The following is a 24736-nucleotide window of genomic DNA, read 5'->3' as shown; positions in this document are numbered from 1 at the left end:
TAATCACATGATTCTACATTCTAGAACACACCCTACAATGGTGAAAATTCTTAGAATCTGGAGGGACAGGGAACAAAGACTGTGACCTCATAAACTTCTATTCATCTAAGTTCCAGTCACTCTTTCAGCATTATCTGGTTTGAAAAAGGACTTTTCCTCTTAGTCCTAATGCTGTTTCCTGAATCTAATCTAGTATGTCCAGATATATATGTCACCTTTTTAGGAGCAAATGTGTACATCGGGTTTGTTCCAAATCAACAGTTTCTTTATATTTACGTATGTGTGTATATCCATGCACACGTGTCTGTGTATCTTTAAAATGCCATTATTCATGTATATTTGTTACTACATATTTCCTCTGTCCTGAACGGTAACTATGGATGATTTAAATACTCAAAGATATGCAGAACCTATGATTGAGAGCTATCGGTGAATCTGAATTGTGTCCCCTCAAAATTCTGTTGGAAGTCCTAACCCCCACAACATCATAATGGGACCTTATATGGAAATAGGATCACTGAAGATGTAATTAGTTAAGCTGAGGTCATGGGAGTGGGCCTCCCCAAAGTTGGAAATTATGATGGAAGTTATGGTAAAGCCTAATTCTTGGGTGCTTCCCTGGTGGCTCAGTGGTAAAGAAACCACCCACAATGCAGGAGATGTGAGTTTGATCCCTGGGTCCGGAAGATCCCCTGGAGAAGGAAATAGCAACCCACTCCAGTATTCTTGCCTGGGAAATCTCAGGGACAGAGGAGCCTGGTGAGCTACAGTCCATGGGGATGCAAAAGAGTTGGATACAATTTAGCAATTAAACAACAAAATAACAAATTATTGGGTAATCTGAACTAGAAAGATTATATCCCCATAGCTCATATGTCTAGGAGCAGCTATCCTTTAAGAGAAGAGAGGAACATATGATTAAACTAATCTATTACTCAGTTTGTAGGGTTGCTGTAACAAAATACCACAAACTGAATGGCTTAAACAGAATAAAAATTATTTGCTCAGCCATCTGGAGGCTCCTTGGAAGGAAAGTTATGACCAACCTAGACAACATATTAAAAAGCAGAGACATTACTTTGCCAACAAAGGTCCACCTAGTCAAAGCTATGGTTTTTCCAGTAGTCATGTATGGATGTGAGAGTTGGACTATAAAGAAAGCTGAGCATTGAAGAATTGATGCTTTTGAACTATGGTGTTGGAGAAGATTCTTGAGAGTCCCTTGCACTGCAAGGAGATCCAACCAGTCTATCCTAAAGGAAATTAGTCCTGAGTGTTCATTGGAAGGACTGATGTTGAAGCTGAAACTCCAATACTTTGGCCACCTGATGCAAAGAACTGACTCCTTGGAAAAGACCCTGATGCTGGGAAAGATTGAAGGTGGGAGGAGAAGGGGAGACAGAGGATTAGATGGTTGGATGGCATCACTGACTCATTGGACATAAGTTTGAATAAACTGCGGGAGTTGGTAATGGACAGGGAGGCCTGGTGTGCTGCAGTCCGTGAGGTCGCAGAGTCGGACATGACTGAGTGACTGAACTGAACTAAACTGGAGGCTGAAGTCCAAGATCAAGGAGTCAGCAGGGTTAGTTTCCTCCAAGGGCTAAGAGAGAGAATTCATTCCTGGCCTCTCCCCTAACTTCTAGTGGTTTTCTGGAAATCTTTGGTGTTCCTTGGCTTGTAGAAACATCATCTCAGTCTTTGCTTTCATCTTTGCATGATGTTCTCCCTGTGTGTATCATTTGTGTCCAAATTTCCCCTTTAAATAAAGACACCAGTCATATGGGACCAGGGCCCACTCCCACGACCTCAGCTTAACTAATTTACATCTTCATTGACCCTATTTCCACCTAAGGTCACATTCTGATGTTGTGGGGGTTAGGACTTCCAACAGAATTTTGAGGGGACACAATTCAGATTCACCAATAGCTCTCAATCATAGGTTTTGCATATCTTCAACTAACTCCTGCAAAATTATTCCCCAAAGTGATTATACTAATTCACTCCCATCGGCAGTGTATGAGTATTCCTGTTGCTCCACATCCTAGTTAACAATTGGTATTGTCAATCCTTAACTTTTGCCCATAAGACAGCAGTAAAATTATTACTTTGCATTTCTTTTCTTAATAGGGAGGTTGATTCCTTTTCATGTTTATTGACTGTTCCTGTTTCCATTTCTGCCAATGGCTTATTTATTTCTCTTGCCTGTATTTCTATTGTATTCACTAAACCTGTATTAACTGGGTGTCCATTAGGTACTATTTCAGGCCCTTGAGATATGGTAGGAAAAAAAAATTTCCACCCATACATGGCTTATATTTTAGAAAATGATGATACATAAACACAATATAAGATAACTAGACAGCATATTAAAGGGTGACAAGGGCTACGAAGAAGACTGCAACAGAGAAGAGGGTAAAGAGTGTCTTTGTGATGATTTGCAATTTTAAATCTCAAAGCCACGGCAGGACACATTGGGAAGGTAACTGTGCAAATATTTGAAAGAGGTGAGAGAATGAACCAGGCACCCATCTAGTGGAAGAGTTTCCCAAGAAAAGGGTTAGAAGAGCAGCTATCTGGGAAGCGAGAGGGGAATAGGAGGTTAGGTCTGAGGGGAGAGAGGCAGAGGAGGCAACAGTACCGGACAATGCAGGCAGATGTAAGGACTTTGGTTTCTACACTTTGAGTGAAAAATCACAGAAGAGCAAAAGGATTAGTCTAGCTACTGGGTTGAGAATAATAACAGCAAAACAAAAAATAACACAGTCACCTGTGTATTGCTATGTTCCATGCATTGAGCCAGGCCCTTTACATATTTACAAACTCATTTGATATATCTCAGAGAGAGAGGCAAGAACTGAAGCAGGAAGACTTGTTCTGGTTATTTAGTTCTTTTCTTACTGATTGAAGAAAATTCCTTATATATTCTAGGCACCACTTATCTTTTGGTGATTATGCTGCTGCTGCTGCTAAGTCGCTCCAGTCGTGTCCAACTCTGTGCGACCCCATAGACGGCAGCCCACCAGGCTCCCCCGTCCCTGGGATTCTCCAGGCAAGAACATTGGAGTGGGTTGCCATTTCCTTCTCCAATGCATTAAAGTGAAAAGTGAAAGTGAAGTCAAAAGCTCAGTCGTGTCCGACTCCTAGCAACCCCATGGACTGCTCCATCCATGGGATTTTCCTGGCAAGAGTACTGGAGTGGGGTGCCATTGCCTTCTCCGTTTGGTGATTATATGTGGTTGCAAATATCTTCTCCCATTCTGTGGGCTGTTTTATTACTGATGCTTAAGCTACATGTAGTCTCAATTTTTTGTGCTCTTCTCTCATTGACTTTTTAAGCAAATGCCCCTTTTTAACAACAGTAGCCCCACGATTTTTAGTCTACCTGCTACCACTGCACTTGGCACAAACCTCTTTTGGAACTCTTACCCCATTACTTATTAACGCGAGTTTCGGTCATTGTTCTGTGAATTCCGGGATGTGAGATCCTGTCGTACAAATTCTGTCCCAGAAACTAACACACAATGGATGGTCAATAGATCTTTGTAAAGGTACAGGAACTGAGACGAGAGACATCTAAGAGAACTCTTTCCCTGATTGTGCTTGATTGAGAGACTTGTGCACTCCTTGCTCAGACATCAATTTTTCGCATAGGAGTGGGCGGTGCAACGCCTTTTGCTCCCCGGCAGAGCCTCAGCGGGCGGGGCCAAGCTGTTTCCAAGGTGACGGAGAGGCGGCCTCGGCGGTGGATTGAGCGGGTCTGAGAGAGGCTCCCAGAGGGCTGCGCGTCCCGGCTTCTCGGCGCTGTCATGGCGGGCTTGCTGAAGAAGGTGAGACGTGTGGAGGTCACTGCTGTAGTTTAGACTGCGGGAATGGAGTCAGTCCGCGGGTGGTGGCCTGAACTGGTGCGGGTAACGGTAATTCTTGGAGACTCATTTTGCTGTGCCCCTAGGGGTGACCAGTTTAGCGGCCTCGATTGGAGAGGCAGGAAAAACTCCGAACCAGAGGTTCTGAGACACCGGTAGCTGGTTTTAGGCCAGTTTTAGCCAAGACAGTGATGGTTTTGCTTTTCTTAACGTGGGAACCGTCGGAATTGTAGTTAACAGCCTGAATCTTGCTTGGTTTTTGAACAGACCACTGGCCTGGTGGGATTGGCTGTTTGTGAAACTCCACATGAGGTATGTACCTCTTTCCTTCCTGAGTTTCCAAGGAAGCCTAGAGCCCCGCGACCTTGTTTTTTGAGTGGTTAACGGAATACGGATGTTTCCGGCTCCGGATTTCAAGTCGGCGTGAGCTCTTAAGACAATAGCGCTATTTAGTACTAAGTTGATTTGGTGCCACTTTTTATGTTTTTGTTGCCATGATCTCTTTCTCAAATCACTTTTCTTGTTGATTTTTTCCCGAGGCATTCTCGTGTTGTCACTTGTACTTTTGTGAGTGTTCTCCCCATTTTTCCACCTTTCTCCCCTGCCTCACTTTTCTTAAGTGCCTTGGATTCTATACACTTTGGATTACTAAGATAGTTCTCCAAGAGTTGCCCCCTTTTGTCATCAGTTTTCCCTTCTAGTGGGACTTTACCGCTAATATTGTCATGCTTCCATAAAAAAACAAAAACCCTCCCTTGATCTTTTCCCTCCCTGCATAATCACGCCATCTCTCTTTTTTTCCTTTTCCTACTGTCATTACCACAGTTTAGTCCCTTGTTCTTGTTTAGAGAATTGCAACAACTTTGTTACTGGTCTTGCTCCTTTATCATTTTTTTAACTGGCTACTGCCAGATTAATTTTTCTGAGGCACACATCTAATCAGAATTTCCATAAATCTTTTAATTGCCCACAGAATAAAGCCCAAATGCTTTCTTTGACATGCAGAACGCACATACAACCTGATTCGCTTTTCCTCTAAACTTATCTCCTAAGCATTTCCTATGTGTACTAAACTCTAGCCTCATGCTGTCCAATGAAAATATAATGCAAGTCATAAATGTAAACTATGTTTGTATTAATAGTTCAAAATTTTCTAGGAATTACTTTTTTAATAAAGAAAGGATAATATATATATTTTAACCAACACATCAAAATATTACCGTTTCAATATGTGTGTGTGTGTGTGTGTGTGTGTGTTATTTGCTCAGTCATGTCCAACTCTTTGCGCCGCCCGGGACCTGTCAGGCTCCTCTGTCCATGGAATTCTCCAGGCCAGAAGGGAGCTCCTCTGTCCATGGAATTCTCCAGGCCAGAAGGGAGTGAGTAGCCACTTCCTTCTCCAGGGGATCTTCCCAACCCAGGGATCGAACCCAGGTCTCCCACATTGTAGACAGAGGCTTTACTGTCTGAGCCACGAGGGAAGTTGGTGTGTAAAATTGCCTTTTCTAACATCTTCAAGTGTCTCAGTCCTGCCATCCCTCCAGTCTGTCTCAGATGCTGCCTTTTCTAGGAAACCTTCTCTGATATCTGCTGATGGACTCTCTTTCCCCAATAGAATAATAATGCTATTATTTATTGAAACTTACGTGTGCCAGGTACTGTTCTAAGTTATACAGGATCCTTTGAAATTGATGTTATTAACACCCCCATTTTAGAACCTAAGTCTCTTACAAGACCTTGTATTTTCATACCCTTAAATTAAAAAATGAGGTTAAACCACCCCCCTCACACACAATTCAGATTATATGTTATCTGACAAGCTCTACATTAGTATAGTAAAATACTCTCTATTATGGAACATCATCGTCAAGTATAAAGTCTAAATATGCAGAGTACTTTTTAATAAAAATGGTTCTTAGAGGCCCTCAAGATTGGTTTTGTTTATTCATATATATGGTGAATATATATGAATGAAATTAGATATTGCACCTATGGTGTTATACACTTTAAAACAAATTTCAAATACAAAGAAATAATAAGGAAAAATTCTTCATTAGTTGGTATGTTTATGATTATACTTACTATTAATGTACTGTTGTGAATTCAGATCTGCTAAATTAACTTTCCTGTGGCTCAGTGATAAAGAATCCATCTGCCAATGCAGGAGACCAGGGTTTGATCCCTGGATGGGGAAGATCCCCTGGAGGAGTAAATGGCAACCCACCCTAGTATTCTTACCTGAGAAATCCCATGGATACAGCAGACTGTGGGCTACAGTCCAAAGGGTCGCAAGGAGTTGGACACACCTGAGTGACTAAGTGGCAGCAGCGAAAGGGGGTAGATAAGCATAAATAAGAAATTGCAGCAAGGAATAATGCTTTCTTTAAAAACAGGTGTGAATTTTTTTTTTTTTTTAAATATCATCTGTGAAACTTTTAAATCTTTGGTGATATTTTAAACTGGAAATATGTATGTTGTCTTTTCAGAGGCTAAAAATATTGTATACAAAAATTCTTGATGTTCTTGGACACATCCCTAAAAATGCAGCATATAGAAAGTATACAGAACAGATTACAAATGAGAAGCTGAGTATGGTTAAAGCGGTAAGTAGCTAACTTGGTTTGTTTTTCTAGGATTTTTGGTATGCAGTGCAGCATTTAACAAAGCAAATTCACTTGATTACTTTTTGCATTTTCTGCACACTTTCCTCTCTCATTTCTAATCTCCTTCCTTTCATGTGTTTCTTCCATTGTTTCTCCCTTTCATTCATCAGACTCCTGTCTACCTGAATACTTTTTATATCACAAGCACTACTAAACACAGGATTGAAAGAATAAGATCAAGTCCCTTCCTTACATTAACATTATAACTTTCTTTTATCTCTGTTACCTGTCAAGTCCTTTATTGATCTTTACCTCTTATATATCGATACATCAATCTTTATTTCATTTTTCTAGTTTTAAGAGTAGAGAAGAGTGAAAGCAAAATGGAAAAAAAATGTGTATGTTGTGTTTAACACCTGTCAGGACTAGCTATTTTAAAAAGTGCTTTGTTACCAAAAAAAAAGAGGACCAAGTTAGTTTCTTAACTGCCAGAAATTATATTGAGCATTGTTATGGACTGAATGTGTCCTCCCAGATTCATATTTTGAAGCCCCAACCTCCAGTGCGGAGTAATTAAGATTAATGAGAGCATAAGAGTGGTACCTGATCCAATAGGATTAGTGTCCTTATAAGAAGAGACACCAGAGAGTTCTTGTTTGAAGAAGAGACACCAGAGAGTTGGCATTCTTTGCCATGTAAGGACACAGCAAGAAGGTCAATGTGTATAAGCCATGAAGAGAGCTCCCACCAGAAACTGACTCTGTTGTACCTTGGCCTTGGACTCCAGTCTCCAGAATTGTGAGAAAATAAATTTTTCTCATTTGAGCCATCCAGTCTGTGTATGGTATGTATGGTATTTTGTTATGGCAGCCCAGGTAGACTAATAGAAGCATTTTACAGCTTCTGGATCGTAGACCCTAGACAGGCACACAATAGACTGCTGCCACTTCTTTTAGAACAAACTATATTGCACTCTTGGTAAATTTCCACACTAGCAGTTATTTCATGGACTTTTGTTATTATCCAAAGTAGTGTCCATAAATCCCCAAAGTAATTTACATGTATGTAGTAAGTGGCCCTAATAAAGTTTTCTTATTATTAGATCACCAACCTCTGTAGTCCAGAGGAAATTCTTATATTTTCTGCAGGTATATGGCAAAACAGTGCAATTTGATTTGGAACTTCTGTTCTTATCTTGACAGATCTGGAAGTAATTTGCAGATTTTATGTATCTAAGGGAGATATTAACATTTCTTTTCAGTTCCTCTTTAAGGAAAACGGGCTGATGCATTTTCTCCCGTCTCTAAATAAGAAATTTCACTTTTTTTTTTTTTCATGAGGTGAACCTCTTCATCTGTGTATTCTACTCTTTCTCTGCTTTTCCTTCTCCATAACCTTCAGTTCAGTTCAGTTGCTCAATTGTGTCTGACTCTTTGCGACCCCATGGCCTGCAGCACGTTAGGCCTCCCTGTCAATCACCAACTCCCGGAATTTACTCAGACTCATGTTCATTGAGTTGGTGATGCCATCCAACCATCTCATCCTCTGTCACCCCTTCTCTTCCCACTTTCAATCTTTCCCATCATCAGGGCCTTTTCCAATGAGTCAGTTCTTTGCATCAGGTGGCTAAAGTATTGGAGTTTCAGCTTCAACATCAGTCCTTCCAATGAGTATTCAGGACTGATTTCCTTTAGAATGGACTGATTGGATCTCCTCCTCGCAGTCCAAGGAATTCTCAAGAGTCTTCTTCAACACCACAGTTCACAAGCATAAATTCTTGGCCCTCAGCTTTCTTTATGGTCCAACTCTCACATCTGTACATGACTACTGGAAAAACCATAGTTTTGACTAGACAGAGCTTTGTTGGCAAAGTAATGTCTCTGCTTTTTAATATGCTGTCTAGATTGGTCATAACTTTTCTTCCAAGGAGCAAACATCTTTTAATTTCATGGCTGCAGTCATCATCTGCAGTGATTTGGAGCCAAAAAAAATAAAGTCAGTCACTTTTTCCATTTTTTCCCCATATGTTTGCCATGAAGTGATGGGGCCTGATGCCATGATCTTAGTTTTCTGAATGTTGAGTTTTAAGACAACTTTGTCATTCTCCACTTTCACTTTCATCAAGAGGCTCTTTAGTTCTTCTTCGCTTTCTGCTATAAGGGTGGTGTCATATCTGAGGTTATTGTTATTTCTCCCAGCAGTCTTGATTCTAGCTTGTGCTTCATCCAGCCCAGCGTTTCTCATGATATACTCTGCATGTAAGTTAAATAAGCAATGTGACAATATACAGCCTTGACGTACTCCTTTTCCTATTTGGAACCAGTCTATTGTTCCATGTCCAGTTCTAACTATTGCTTCTTGACCTGCATACAGATTTCTCAGGAGGCAGGTCAGGTGATCTGGTATTCCCTTCTCTTTAAGAATTTTCCACAGTTTGTTGTCATCTACACAGTCAAAGGCTTTGGCGTAGTCCATAAAGCAGAAGTAGATGTTTTTCTGAAACTCTCTTGCTTTTTCGATGATCCAATGGATGTTGGCAATTTGATCTCTGGTTCCTCTGTCTTTTCTAAATATAGCTTGAGCATCTGGAAGTTCACGGTTCACGTACTGTTGAAGCCTGGCTTGGAGAATTTTAAGCATTACTTTGGTAGCATGTGAGATGAGTGCAATTGTGCAGTAGTTTGAGCATTCTTTGGCATTGCCTTTGTTTGGGACTGGAATGAAAACTGACCTTTTCCAGTCCTGTGGCCACTGCTGAGTTGTCCAAATTTTCTGGCATATTGAGTGTAGCACTTTCACAGCATCATCTTTCAGGATCTGAAATAGCTCACCTGGAATTTCATCACGTCTACTAGCTTTGTTTGTAGTGATACTTCCTAAGGCCCACTTGACTTGGCATTCCAGGATGTCTGGCTCTAGGTGAGTATCACCCCATCGTGATTATCTGGGTCGTGAAGATTTTTTTGTATAGTTCTTCTGTGTATTCTTGCCACCTCTTTTTAATACCTTTTGCTTCTATTAGGTCCATACCATTTCTGTCCTTTATTGAGCCCATCTTTCCATGAAATATTCCCTTGTATCTTTAATTTTCTTGAAGAGATCTCTGGTCTTTCCCATTCTATTGTTTTCCTCTATTTCTTTTCATTGATTGCTGAGGAAGGCTTTCTTATCTCTCCTTGCTATTCTCTGAAACTCTGCATTCAAATGGGTATATCTTTCCTTTTCTCCTTTGCCTTTCACTTCTCTTCTTTTCTCAGCTATTTGTAAGGCCTTCTCAAACAACCATTTTGCCTTTTTGCATTTCTTTTTCTTGGGGATGGTTTTGATCACTGCCTCCTGTGCAGTGTCAAAACCTCCATCTATAGTTCTTCAGGCACTCTGTCTATCAGATCTGATCCCTTGAATCTACTTGTCATTTCCACTGTATAATCATAAGGGGTTTGATTTAGGTCATACCTGAATGGTCTAGTGGTTTTCCTGACTTTCTTCAATTTAAGTCTGAATTTGGCAATAAGGAGTTCATGATCTGATGAGCCACAGTCAGCTCACAGTCTTGTTTTTGTTGACTGTATAGAGCTTCTTCATCTTTGGCCGCAAAGAATATAATTGATCTGATTTTGGTATTGACCGTCTGGTGATGTCCATGTGTAGAGTCTTATCTTTTGTTTTTCCCTGTAACCTTTCCCCCTTTAATTTCTTTGTTTTTCTTTTAGTCTCCATTTTATCATCATCTTTCAATTAACCTCAAAATGTATTTAGCTTTTTCTTACCTTAAAAGAAAACTTATCCTTTTGTTCCCTTTACTTTTGCCAGTGTCAGGCAAAGAATAGTTCACTGTTACTGCTTTCATTTAGTTCTAAAATTCTTTTCTCTGACTGTTGTCTTATTTCAGTTGTCTTTAAATTGGCTGTGTGTAGTTCCATCATATTTTATTTTGGTTTCCTGTTTGGTGTTTTCTCAAAGGCTGAGTTTAAGAATTTATGCTTGGCCTGTTTAACCATCTAGCTACCTTTATCTGCATGATGTTGCTGTACAGCCAGGTTTGGGAACCAGTGGCATAGGGAATAAAGCTCTTATCATCGTTTGGAAGCCCCCTAAGATCTGGCTGTCAGTTATCTTCTCAATCTTACCTTATCGTTTCCTGTTTTGTACACTGTGCTTCACTAACGCAAGCCTGTTGACAGTTATATGAATTCCATGTGATTTTATTTTTGGTTTCTTTGTATTTTCTGTTCCTCCTTCCTGTAATAACCTTACTTTCTCTGCCAGGCAGTTCTTGCTCAGCTCTCAAGATCTGTTGCTTCCTCTGTGAAGCCTTTTATAACGTCTGTAGCAATGGCAACCCACTCCGGTCCTCTTGCCTGGAAAATCCCATGGACGGAGGAGCCTGGTAGGCTGCCGTCCATGGGGTCGCTAAGAGTTGGACACGACTGAGTGACTTCCCTTTCATTTTTCACTTTTCATGCATTGGAGAAGGAAATGACAACCCACTCCAGTGTTCTTGCCTGGAGAATCCCAGGGATGGGGGAGCCTGGTGGGCTGCTGTCTATGGGATCACACAGAGTCGGACACGACTGAAGTGACTTAGCAGCAGCAGCAGTAGTCTATAAGCTACTTGTAGATTGCATTTTTCTTTTTATCTCAAAAATCTAGCTTAATGCCTGACATTTAATAAGTTTCTTAGAAATGTTTGTTTATCCAAAGTGCCTATTACAAATATTTTTTAAGAACATCAGGCACTGTGTATTAATAATATCTGTATTGCTGAAACCTGTTTGATAAAATCAGCACAGATTTTACACCCCCCAATAGAGCCATAGAATCTTCACTGACTGTTATAATGATTATAAAGTTTATATTTACTAAATTTAAAATAAAAATAAATTTTTTCCCCCAGATTATACTAGGGAGATAGTAATAGCATAGTGGTGAAAAGCATTGGTTTGTGGCCTTTGCAAAATTTTCATCTCAGGTCTAATACTTACTTGGTGAGTTGGCATATGGCCCATTTTCTGTCTCAATTTCATCTATAACAGGTATAATAATACCTTCATTCATCACTTGTTAGCACTGAATGGGTGATATATGTACAGTTTCTTAACACAGTTGCAAGCATATAGGGAGCATTCAGTCCATGGTACCTTATTAAGCTTGGTGGCATTACACTGTTAGTAAATAAAAATCACATTATTGACTCAAGTAAGACAAATTTTCAATTGTTTTTACCAAAACAAGTTTTTCCTGAGTTGAAAATAATGTTGAATATTCCTTTTCTTCTTTATATTCTTCCTCTTAGGTCTTTACAGTAATGACCAGCTTCCCTTTTTAGGCTTCATAGCTCAGTCATTTTGAGTTAAAACAGTCTTAATCAAACCATTCATCTGCTTTCTTTTTCCTTTTCTATTTTGTATGTATTCAGGAGACACTTACTGCATGTCTGTCACATACCACATATGGTTCTGGGCATGGAAGCTAGTGCCTACATGGCAATGAACAAAACATAAAAATTCCTGCCTTGGAGATTATACACTAATGATGGGAGGCAAGTAAATAAATAAGTGAATAAAGAAGTACATTGCATACATAGTATGTTAGAATGTAGTATAAAGTGAAGGAAATTAAGGAAGGAAGAATGATGTATAGGAGGTACTAGGGTGATGAGGGGTGTTACAGTATGTATTAGTTTCCTATGACTGCTATAACAAATTACAACAACCTTGGTGAGTTAAAACAACAGAAATGTATTGTCTTGCATTTCTGGAAGCCAGAAGTCTAAAATGAGTAGTATTAGGGCCCAAGTCAAGGTGTCAGCAGGCCTGCACTCCCTTTGGAGGTTCTAGGACAGAATTCATTCCTTGCCTCTTTAAGGAGTGGTGGACTTTTGGTATTCCTTGGCTTATGACTAAGTCATTCCAGTCTTTGCCTTTGTGGCCACATTACTTTCTTCTCTGCCTCTATCTTACAAGGATACATATGATTGTATTCATATTTAGGGCCCATTCAGATAATCTAGGATAATCTCCCCATTCCAAGATCTGTACTCATATCTGCAAAGTATTTGCCATATAAGGTAACATTCACTGATTCCAGGGACTAGTTCACGTGCATTTTGTGTGGCATTGTTCCAGCCTACCACTGTATACATTATCAGAGTACTCCCCATTAAGATGTATGAGTGAAGACTTTGATGAAAGTGGAGGAACATGGCATACAGATGCCTTGGGTCAGCCAGCAGACGCCCTGAGACAGATGCCAGTTCCTATAGAAAATAACTTTTTTTTCCCCTCCCTCTTTTCATTCTATTTATTAAGCCAAGAAAATACCCTGTTTACATTTGCACATGTATATATAGGACATGGTTTCTGACTCTCAAAAAGTGTAGTCTACTAGAAAATAAATATATGTTATTGAATGTTCTAGTTACTATATTAACATCTCTCTTTACAAAACCTTTTATTGAATAATATACAGAAATCGATGTGCAGAAGTCATAAGTATAGAACTTGATGTATTTTCACAAAGCAATCCACGTGTCAACACCAAATCAAAAAAGAGAACAATTCCAGAATGCCCAAACCCTCTCTTTACCCTCAAGGTTATTACCCTCCTAAAGATAGCTACTCTTCTTACCTCTAATACCACAAATTCATTTTGCCTGGTTTTGAACTTTTTATGAGTGGAATCATCATTATGTATTTGGTTTCTTTTGCTTAATATTATGTTCGAGAGAATTGTCTGTGTTGTGAACAGTTTTAGTTTGTTCATCCTCTTGCTCTATGGTATTATATTCAAATATAATAATTTATTCTATTATTTATGGTCATTTGGATTGTTTTTAGTTTGGAGCTGTAATTTGTGCTACTTTGAACATTCTTGAACCTGTCATTTGATTAATGTACTATGCATTTCTGTTTGATATCTATCTAGGAGTAGAGTTCTGGGTCATAGGGTAGCATTTATTTTTAATGCTAATGTTTAAGGGATAGGAAATACTCAGAGAATAAAGCATTATTTAAAATCTCTATTTCAGAAAAACTGAATTAAACATCATATTCTTACCCTTGATAAGCATATCATTAAATGTTTAACCCTTTTAATATTAAGACAGAAAAGCAATAAAATAGTAGAGAGACAAAATGGCTTTTCACCAGATATTTGGTAAAAAGTAGCAACGGTACAGTGAAAGAAAAGTTAATTATGTCTGTCACATTAATTGCTTTTTGTGCTGCTTTGTTTAAATATGTTTTTCTCTTTTCTCCTTAAATTATAGGAACCTGATGTTAAAAAACTAGAAGAGCGACTGCAGGGTGGCCAAATAGAAGAGGTTATTCTTCAGGTAAAGAAAAAATTGAGCATTCAGATATTTGGCTTTAAGTGTTCAAAGGCACAACGTATAGAGGTATAAAACTGACTTTCCAGAAAGAAAGGAAAACTAAAATTTTTAATTTATATCAACTCATCAAATATAAGACTAGTCACATAAGCAAATACATACTTCTGACATGCTTGTCAGTTAAATATTTGTTATCATTTTGACTATTGAAGGTTAAATTTTTATACTGCATGTCTTTGTTTTGTATTTCATATTTTGTAAATTATATCTTTAATGTTTTTACTGTGTTTCTCTTTATATTTTCTTTTTGAGTTTTTTTTTTTTTTGACTGTGTTGCATGGCATGAAGGTATCTTAATTCCCCAACCAGGGATCAAACCTGCACCCCGTCCAGTAGAATCATGAAATCCCAATCACTGGAAGGCCAGGGAAGTCCCAAGCTTTTTTTTTTGTAATAAAATATTAGCCTTTAATTTTTGCTATATTATCTGGTTTTTTTTGTTTTTTTTTTTAAGTCTATCTTTGCCTTTTGACTTTAGTTGAATATTTTCTCCCATATTTAGAGATTTAAAAATTTTTTATTTGGTAAAATCACCTTCCCCTTTCTCACTTCCCCTACAATCTGCTCTCTTTGCCAATATTATAGGTTTAGAATGTCTTCCCCTTATAAGAATCTAATAAACATTCAACTGTGTTTCATTTAATATTTTTAAAAACTGTAACCATTTCTTATTTTTTCTTCCTTTTTATCAAAGTATATTACCAATGACATATATACAATTGTACAGTGATATACGTGATATACAGTGATATACCAATGATACACAAATTCAAAAGAATTGTTGGAGGTCTCTCCTAAAAGAGGAATGGAGCATTCAGATAGCTTTCTATGAATGGAGACTGTTTCAGTCACTCAAAGGTCTGTCTTCTTGGCCTTTCTATTCCTTTGCTGGGTGGAATATGGCACTAGATATAGTATTGTGGGAACTTGCTGCACACTTACTGTTTTCCTTCTGTTCCTCTTTTATATCTGATTTCACTTGGATCTTGACTTTAGTTTAGTTGATACATTAATTTATCATGCAATTAAAGTCTTAGGGTACACTAAGTATTTTTAAGTTAGCTGTATAAGTCTTACATCTTCATGGGCAATATTAGGGTCAAATTCATTTTAATAATGTTTTATTTAACCTAAGAGATCTAAAATATCATTGAAACATATCATCAATATAGAAAGTAAGACACTGAAAAAGTTTTTTGAATACTGAGTGTTTAAAATCTGGGATGTATTTTATACTCTCAGCACATCTGAATTTGAACTAGCTATATTTTTAGTACTCTCTCAATAGTCATAGGTAGGAAGTGGCTACGTTATTGGACAGCCCATTTCTAGAGGGCCAGTATGAGAAAAATAAGAAGGCCGGAGAAGAGGGAGGGAGTGGAGCTACATGTAGCTGAGTTGAGCTCCATGAGATAGGGCTGACCTCAGTTATATTTAAGGACATGGACCTTCCCCAGCCTGGGCTTCCCAAGTGGCTCGGTGGCAAAGAAACCACCTGCCAATGTAGGAAACACAGGTTCACTCCCTGGCTTGGGAAGATCCTCTGAAGAAGGAAATGGCAACCCACTCCATATTCTTGCCTGGAAAATCCCATGGACGGAGGAGCGTGGTGGGCCACAGCTCATGGGTTTGCAACAGAATTGGAGACAACTTCTCTACTAATCAACAACAACAACCCTCCCCAGCCTGCTGTCACTTGGGGAAATAGAGAAAGATGAGTGTTCAAGAGAAACAGGCTACAGGGCAGTCAGAAAAAGAGCACTTTTTTATTTTTAATAAAGGATGTTTTTAATAAGGGACATTTTTAATCAGTATTTTCCCAATTTCAGCAATAAATACCTCTGATCCCTGATAACTCTGGAGTTCTGTGAAGACCTATAAGACGTTCTAGAACTAACACCCAAGAAAGATGTTCTTTTCATCATAGGGGACTGGATTGCAGAAGGAGGAACTCAAAAGATGCCTGGAATAACAAGACAAATTTGGCCTTGGAGTACAAAATGAAGCAGGGCAAAGGCTAACAGATTTTGCCAAGAGAACGCACTGCTCATAGCAAACACCCTCTTCCAACAACACAAGAGAAAACTACACATGAACATCACCAGATGGTTAATACTGAAATCAGATTGATTATATTCTTTGTGGCCAAAGATGGAGAAGCTCTGTACAGTCAGCAAAAACAACACTGCGAGTTGACTGTGGCTCAGATCATGAACTTCTTATTGCCAAATTCAGACTTAAATTGAAGAAAGTCAGGAAAACCACTAGACCATTCAAGTATGACCTAAATCAAACCCCTTATGATTATACAGTGGAAATGACAAATAGATTCAAGAGATCAGATCTGATAGACAGAGTACCTGAAGAACTATGGATGGAGGTTTCTGACATTGTATTGGAAGCAGTGATCAAAGTCATCCCCAAGAAAAAGAAATGCAAAAGGGCAAAATGGTTGTTTGAGAAGGCCTTACAAATAGCTGAGAAAAGAAGAGAAGTGAAATGCAAAGGAGAAAAGGAAAGATATACCCATTTGAATGCAGAGTTCCAGAGAATAGCAAGGAGAGATAAGAAAGCCTTCCTCAGCAATCAGTGCAAAGAAATACAGGAAAACAATAGACTGGGAAAGACTAGAGATCTCTTCAAGAAAATTAGAGATACAAGGGAATATTTCATGCAAAGATGGGCTCAATAAAGGACAGAAATGGTATGGACCTAATAGAAGCAGAAGGTATTAAGAGGAGGTGGCAAGAATACACAGAAGAACTATACAGAAAAGATCTTCATGATGATGTGATCACTCACCTAGAGCCAGACATCCTGGAATGTCAAGTCAAATAGGCCTTAGGGAACATCACTACGAACAAAGTTAGTGGAGATGATAGAATTCCAGTTGAGCTATTTCAGATCCTGAAAGATGATGCTGTGAAAGTGCTGCACTCAGTATGCCAGCAAATTTGGAAAACTCAGCAGTGGCCATAGGACTGGAAAAGGTCAGTTTTCATTCCAGTCCCAAAGAAGGGCAATACCAGAGAATGTTCAACCACTGCACAGTTGCAATCATTTCACTCACTAGTTAAGTAATGTTTAAAATTCTCCAAGCCAGGCTTCAACCATCAACTTCCAGATGTTCAAGCTGGATTTAGAAAAAGCAGAGGAACCAGATATCAAATTGCCAACATCCGTTGGATGATCGAAAAAACAGAATTCCAGAAAAACATCTACTTCTGCTTTATGGACTACGCCAAAGCCTTTGTGTGAATCACAACAAACTGTGGAAAATTCTTAAAGAGAAGGGAATACCAGACCACCTGACCTGCCTCCTGAGAAATCTGTATGCAGGTCAGGAAGCAACAGTTAGAGCCGAACATGGAACAACAGACTGGTTCCAAATCGGGAAAGGAGTACGCCAAGGCTGTATGTTGTCACCCTGTTTGTTTAACTCTTATGCAGAGTACATCATGCATAATACCGGGCTGGATGAAGTGCAAACTGGAATCAAGATTGCCAGGAGAAATATCAATAACCTCAGATATGCAGATGATACCATTCTTATGGCAGAAAGTGAAGAGGAACTAAAGAGCCTCTTGAAAGTGAAAGAGGGGAGTGAAAAAGCTGGCTTAAAACTCAACATTCAAAAAAAGATAATTGCATCCAGTCTCATTACTTCATGGAAAATAGAGGGGAAACAATGGAAACAATGAGAAAATTTATTTTTTTGTGTGGTGGGGTGCTCCAAAATCAGAGAAGGCAATGGCAACCCACTCCAGTACTCTTGCCTGGAAAATCCCATGGACGGAGGAGCCTAATAGGCTGCAGTCCATGGGGTCACGAAGAGTCAGACACTTACTGAGCGACTTCACTTTCACTTTTCACTTTCATGCATTGGAAAAGGAAATGGCAACCCACTCCAGTGTTCTTTCCTGGAGAATCCCAGGGATGGCAGAGCCTGGTGAGCTGCCGTCTGTGGGGTCGCACAGTCGGAGACGACTGAAGTGACTTAGCAGCAGCAGTAGCAGCAGCAGCTCCAAAATCACACAGATGGTGACTGCAGTCATGAAATTAAAAGACACTTGCTTCTTGGAAGAAAAGCTATGACAAACCTAGACAGTATATTAGAAAGCAGAGACATGACCTTGCCGACTAAGGTCCGTCTAGTCAAAGCTATGATTTTTCCACCAGTCCTGTATGGATGTGAGAGTTGGAATATAAAGAAAGCTGAGCACTGAAGAATTGATGCTTTTGAACTTTGGTGTTGGGGAAGACTCCTTGGACTCCAAGGAGATTGAACCATCCATCCTAAAGGAAATCAATACCTGAATATTCATTGGAAGGACTGATACTGAAGCTGAAACTCCAACACTTTGGCCACCTGATGCGAAGAACTGACTCACTGGAAAAGATGAAGGGAAAGATTGAGGGCAGGAGGAGAAGGGGACGACAGAGGATGAGATGATTGGATGGCATCACCGACTTGATGGACATGAGTTTGAGTGAACTCCGGGAGTTGGTGAAGGACAGGGAGGCCCGGTGTGCTGCACTCCATGGGGTTGCAAAGATTTGGACACAACTGAGTGACTGAGCTGAACTGATTCTTTAACTCATTGTTTGTATACATTTTAGACTGTTACCACTAAATGTATTTGCCTGTTCTACATCACTGGCATAGAAACTAAGCACTCGTTCTGTGTTTGAATTCCTTCTCTCATATTCTGACAAGTGTTCAGCAGTGTTCTGCTGCTGCTGCTAAGTCACTTCAGATGTGTCCAACTCTGTGTGACCCCATAGACGGCCGCCCACCAGGCTCCCCGTCCCTGGGATTCTCCAGCCAAGAACACTGGAGTGGGTTGCCATTTCCTTCTCCAATGTGTGAAAAGTGAAAGTGAAGTCGCTCAGTCGTGTCCGACCCTCAGCAACCCCATGGACTGCAGCCTTCCAGGCTCCTCCATCCATGGGATTTTCCTGGCAAGAGTACTGGAGTGGGGTGCCATTGCCTTCTCTAGTGTTCTTCTAGTGGCCAGAGTTGTCATAGATCTTTTGCTATAGAAAATAATGTGAAGCAAAAAGATAACTAAAATATATTTGTTAAATATGTTATAATTGTGTTTAAAAGGAAAATAAATGTAGCATAATCTGATTAAGGAAACTGATTCAATTGATGAATAAAAATATAACTGTTCTATTATTATATTCTGTAGATCTCTGCTTTACATATTGTTGGTCTAACGTTATTATGGATCATGAAATCAGTTAGGTAGACTGTGACTAGTTTTTTTTTTTTTTTTTTTACATTCATCAGAAAATTGAGTATGACAGCTAGTAAAGGTAATGATATTTTTAGTTTTGTTTTAGTTATATGTGTATGTCATGGATCCTTTACTCACCAACTAAATTTTGAACACTCTAAAAGCAAATTTTAATTAAACAGAAAAATCAAATGCCATCCTTTCTCACTCATGATGAAGGTAATTTATTTAAGTATGTTCCACATTTGATGATGAAACAGCTTATTAGGTATTAACATGTACGAAGTAGTTCTAAATGGTTATATTTCAGTTATTAGCTATGGTAAATACCTACTAAACAATATAATCAAATGATCTTTTAAAAATCTTTTATTAACAGGCTGAAAACGAACTAAGTCTGGCAAGAAAAATGATCCAGTGGAAACCATGGGAGCCTTTAGTGGAAGAGCCTCCAGCCAGCCAATGGAAATGGCCAATATAAACAGCATTAACTAACTTATCTGTTGATAGGAGACTGATGTAATTAAATATTCTGTTATACGTTAAAAAATGTTTCCTTATTATCTTATCATCAAGATAACTGATACAAAACACATTTAAGCGACTTGTTAAAGTTGATGATGGTAATTTGTGAATTCAGTTTTTGATTTGTAGAGCATTCAAGTTATTTCAAAGGTAATTAAAAAAAAAACAGGTTGTGGGAAGATTGAAACTTAATTGGAAAAATTCCTATAGATCATAGTGTAGGGGCTGTATTCGAAAGGTGAAGTATTTTTAGTAGTATCTTCAACAGATGATTTAATTTTTATTCTGGAAAAACAGATAATTATTATTGTTGTTTAAACAAATTAATAGGTCACTGTTTAAAGTGAAGTAGTAAGGAAGAAACCATCAAATTAGAATTCATTGTACACTTGGGAAAATTGATTTTGTATTTGAAAGAAAGATTTTTATTTATAGTAGTAGTTGGAAAAACTTTTGTCTCATTTAAGGAAATTAGTTTTCTGGCCCTTAGTCTTTAGTTTTCTTGATAACCAAAATATATCAGGATAGAGGGAGAATTTCTGTAAAAGAAGAGACACTAAGAGTTCCTAAAGTTTATCTGACATACTGCTACTGCTACTGCTAAGTTGCTTCAGTCATGTCCGACTCTGTGTGACCCATAGACGGCAGCCCACCAGGCTCCCCGTCCCTGGGATTCTTCAGGCAAAAACACTGGAGTGGGTTGCCATTTCCTTCTCCAAGGAAATGACATACAGATAGGCTTATATTCAAAACATCTTAGTTGTATGCTTATAACTTCAAAGTGGAATCGTTAAGTAGTTTTCACTACTTTTCAGTGTAAGTGCAGTTGGATATCAAACAGAAGATAACTGCTGTTCAAAGAAAGAAGCAGTATGGTAAGTTTAAGGTTAAACAAAAATAAAATTACTTTTCATTTGTCCTCACCTTTTGTTTTTGTTAATAGCTGCCTCTCATGTCTAAATACTTAAATTTGGTAGTTCTTACCTTCAAAAGTAGTATTTTTATTTTTATTTTTTTTCACCATCGAAGGCAGCTAACATTATTCAGTGCTGCTGGTGGGGCCAGGAGTGAGCAGCCTGTTGGCCTCCATGTCTGAGCTGGCTTCCCTGAGGGCTGCCTGGTCCACATTTGCAAAGTGGGGCACAAGTGGGTCAACAAGAAGTTGACCGTCTTCTCTGTGGTCAACCCAGCTGTGGGCCTGCCTCTCACTTGCTACGGGCTGCTCCTTCAGGTCCACCTTGGTCTTGTCACCAGATTCTTCCCGTAGCAGATTTGGGGACCTATACTACAAGGGCAAGACTTGTTGGGTTGCCTTCAGATGTTAAGGTCCTTTACCTGGTGCTTCAGCAGGCTTTTCAAATGAGCCTTCCCACAGGACCAGCTCTTCTAATGCCTTCTGACAAGCAAGATGGTATTCCGGAGAGTCTGTGTCCTGTTTCACAAGGTACTCTTCCATAAATTGAAGATCATTTTCATTATTCTCAAGAGGCCAAAATCTTTAGGTCTTGCAGGACTTAATGTTCTTTAACTGCAGAAAGAGGACATTAGATCTTGAACCCTTGCCAATTCCCCAGTTATCTATTAATATATCAGACCTCAATCACTGGAAGGTAGTTGCTAATCTCACTTTTTTTTTTTTTTTATTCTTCTAAGGGAGAAAATCAACAGTGCTCCATAGAAGAAAATTCCCACATGTAGGCTAATATCAGCCTTTTCTTTTTCTTCCAGCTTCTATGGTTATATCAACAAATAGAAGTTAAAGAAACCACCGGTGCAAGCATGTTCTGGGGTCTAGGGTAGAACAGCAAATCATTGAACATACCATGAGTATTTTGCATTTGAGGGCAGAATTTCCTTTGAAGCTCAGTACTCAGTGGGATTACAGCCTAAAATACAATTACAGTAATTTTATGAGAAAAGTAAATGAGAAGGTAAGAGTTGGTTTAGAGGAGGATGAAGAGGTTTATTTAAAATAGAAGTCACAAACTGTAGAGGAGTAAAACATGCTACCCCACTAAGTCTCTTTGGTATGCTGATTATTTTGAGCTGAAAACAAGGCCTAAAGACTCGGGAAGAAATTCTGAAGGAAGCTATCACCATACATAACTATAATACAAACTAGGTGTGCAGACAGGGAGGAACCTAGCAAAGTCTGTTAAAATTCCAGTGTCCTACTCTCTATGGCCTAACAAACATTTACCAAACATTTGTTTTTCTATATACTTGTGAAATGCTGTCTTCCCCATGAATTCCCAACCCACACCTGCAGTATTCTCTTTTGTCTTTAGGTGAAGATGGTATGCAATGTCAGGTTTTTAGCCATTTTGGTTGAGTTAATTGGGTGTTTCTGGGTCATTTCCATGAATACATATTATTAAAATGTGTCTGATTTTTCTCTTGTGTCTTCAGTCAGTTTAGTAGCTCAGTTGTGTCTGACTCTTTGCAAGCCCATGGACTGCAGCAGGCCAGGCTTCTCTGTCCATCACCAGCTCCTGGAGCCTGCTCAGACTCATGTCCATCGAGTCAGTGATGCCATCCAACCATCTCATCCTCTGTTGTCCCTTTCTCCTCCTGCCTTCAATCTTTCCCAGCATCAAGGTCTTTTCCAGTGAGTCAGTTCTTTACATCAGGTGGCCAAAGTATTGGAGCTTCAGTTTCAGCATCAGTCCTTCCAATGAATATTCAGGACTGATTTCTTTTAGGATTGACTGGTTTAATCTTGCTGTCCAAGGGACTCTCAAGAGTATTCTCCAATGCCACAGTTCAAAAACATCAATTCTTTGGCACTCAGCTTTCTTCATAGTCCAACTCTCACATCCGTACATGACTACTGGAAAAACCATAGCTTTGACTAGACAGACCTTTGTTGGCAAAGTAATGTCTCTGCTTTTTAATATGCTGTCTAGGTTTGTCATAGCTTTTCTTCCAAGTAGCAAGCATCTTTTAATTTCATGGCTGCAGTCACCATCTGCAGTTATTTTGGAGCCCAAGAAAATAAAGTCTGACACTGCTTCCATTGCTTCCCCATCTATTTGCCGTGAAGTGATAGGACTGGATTCCATGATCTTTGTTTTTTGAATGTTTTAAGCCAGCCATGTTCCCGTTCCCCTGCCTCTGTTTATAAAAGCATATGTTCATATGTTGAAATGTCATTATTTTCAGCTTGAATCCCTTGTGTGTCTCTTGAGCACTGCCACCCCATAAGAAAACAAACTTACTGTATTAAGACAATTAGGATTTAAGGAAAACCTATTCCAATTCACTATTTTTCTCATGATTTCCTTCACTAAGAAGTGGCTGCTGCTGCTAAGTCGCTTCAGTCGTGTCCGACTCTGTGTGACCCCATAGACGGCCGCCCACCAGGCTCCCCTGTCCCTGGGATTCTCCAGGTAAGAACACTGGAGTGGGTTGCCATTTTCTTCTCCAATAAGAAGTGGCTAATAACTTCTAAATAAAAACATACAAATAAATTTCTCCAGTCCCCATCAATAATTGAATTCCTGTATTACATTCCCACTTGGACTTTGTCAAGGAGGAAGACATTTTCCTCTGGTCTTCTAGGTTCTTCTGACTGGTCTAAGACTTAAAATGACATGACATGGAATGGCAGTGCTCGAGAGTCACACAAGGGACCAGGCTGAAAATAAGGACATTTCAACACATGTTTTTTATAAACACAGAGACAGAGGAACGGGAACATGCAAAGCACATATAGAAACATGAGATAGAAAAAATTAAAAAAATTTGGAACATACTATAAAGCTCAAGTTTAGCTTGCTATGCATACTAATGAATTTTCCAAATGGTCTTTCAGCTTACATTAGCTGCTCAATTTTTGTTGTGTGCTTACATGAAATGTATAGTGGATTAGCTTCCTTCTATACACAACTAGCTGAAAAGTATCTTAGGGATTTCTCATAATCTTCAAATATGTTGGTTTCTTTTTCAAGTGAACATTTTAGCCATTTTTAAAGATAAACATTACTATTATGATAGAACATTTCATTTAACTTCTTCAATAAGAAAAGGAGGCTTAATTCATTTTCTTAGGGTAAATTCCCTGTCTAAATTATAAACTACAAAAATTTTTAAAAATGGAAAGTTTTTTCATAACTCATTTGCAAGTAAAACCTGATTGCATTGATAGGAGGCTGTTTATGGTCTTTATGCCACTTTAATGTGATTATGAATATATTTTGCCACAGAAGTATTAATATATTTGATTTGGGAGTATTTTCCCAGACCCGTTGAACGTTTTACAGAATATACAGTATATATCTGTGTGTGTTTTAGTCACTCAGTTGTGTCTGATTCTTTGCTACCCTGTGGACTGTAGCCCGCCACCAGGCTCCTCTGTCCATGGAATATTTCAGTCAGGAATACTGGAGTGTGTTGCCATTCCCTTCTCCAGAGGATCTTCCCGACCCAGGGATCGAATCTGGGTATCCTGCATGGCAGGCAGATTCTTTTCCATCTGAGCCACCAGGGAAGCCCAGTATATATTCATATTACCATTCAAAATAGAGTAGGAAATGGAACCCCACTCCAGTATTCTTGCCTGGAAAACTCCATTGGCAGAGGAGCCTGGCGGGCTGCAGTCCATAGGGCCCCAAGAATCAGACACAACTGAGCACACCAAAAATCTGAAAGAACCAGATTTCAAACACATCTGTCCCTTAAGGTTTCAGAAAAGGGACTATGTATTTCTAGCCTCTTAAGCTCATGAAGGTATTATGATCCAAATTCAGTTCATAATGGTAATTTCCAAAGAATAATTTTCAGGTCCTTGGCCTAAATTCTTGTAATGCTTTTTTTCTCTAATTCAATCATTTACATCAAACTGTATTTTAGCCTGACATAACAATGGGAATATTTGGAAATGCTTGATTTCATAAAGCCACTAGATGGCATCTTTGTAAAACTAAAAGAAATGTTTATTGAATAAATAAAGGCTGAGATAAAAGCGGATTCCTATTTCACAAGAAACAGTGGTAAGTTATTTTGGGCAATAAATCCTGAGAAAACTGCATAGATTTATTGTGAAAAGTAAAATGGAAAATGGTATTTTGAATTACCTTTCCATCTCCAGAACTGAGGGTCTTTTTT

At 38.9% G+C, this 24736-nt stretch overlaps 1 protein-coding gene across 3 annotated transcripts; it reads left to right on the top strand.

Moving 5' to 3' along the window:
• The first annotated feature begins 3729 nt into the window (after positions 1 to 3729).
• NDUFA5 (NADH:ubiquinone oxidoreductase subunit A5) lies at positions 3730 to 22024 on the top strand. 3 transcript variants are annotated; one of them, XM_061414570.1, is made up of 5 exons: positions 3730 to 3830; positions 4134 to 4178; positions 6353 to 6469; positions 13740 to 13805; positions 19485 to 22024. In XM_061414570.1, exons 1-5 carry the CDS (start codon positions 3810 to 3812, stop codon positions 19584 to 19586), a joined length of 351 nt encoding a protein of 116 aa, XP_061270554.1. In that variant the 5' UTR covers positions 3730 to 3809; the 3' UTR covers positions 19587 to 22024. The 3 variants fall into 3 exon arrangements, with proteins under 3 accessions (XP_061270554.1, XP_061270556.1, XP_061270555.1); XM_061414572.1 differs by lacking the exon at positions 6353 to 6469 and having other exon boundaries at positions 3732 to 3830; XM_061414571.1 differs by lacking the exon at positions 4134 to 4178 and having other exon boundaries at positions 3778 to 3830.
• The last annotated feature ends 2712 nt before the right edge of the window (positions 22025 to 24736 follow it).

The sequence above is a fragment of the Bos javanicus genome, chromosome 4, assembly GCF_032452875.1.
Source record: "Bos javanicus breed banteng chromosome 4, ARS-OSU_banteng_1.0, whole genome shotgun sequence".
Taxonomy (NCBI): domain Eukaryota; kingdom Metazoa; phylum Chordata; class Mammalia; order Artiodactyla; family Bovidae; genus Bos; species Bos javanicus.
This window is presented reverse-complemented; position numbering and strand designations above follow the sequence as displayed.

Bases quoted from the DNA above. Each gene is read 5' to 3' on its own strand.
- NDUFA5 (XM_061414570.1), top strand. From the start codon at position 3,810: ATGGCGGGCTTGCTGAAGAAG. The intron at 4,179-6,352 runs GTATGTACCTCT...TTGTCTTTTCAG, and splicing joins TTTGTGAAACTCCACATGAG to AGGCTAAAAATATTGTATAC. The intron at 6,470-13,739 runs GTAAGTAGCTAA...CTTAAATTATAG, and splicing joins AGCTGAGTATGGTTAAAGCG to GAACCTGATGTTAAAAAACT.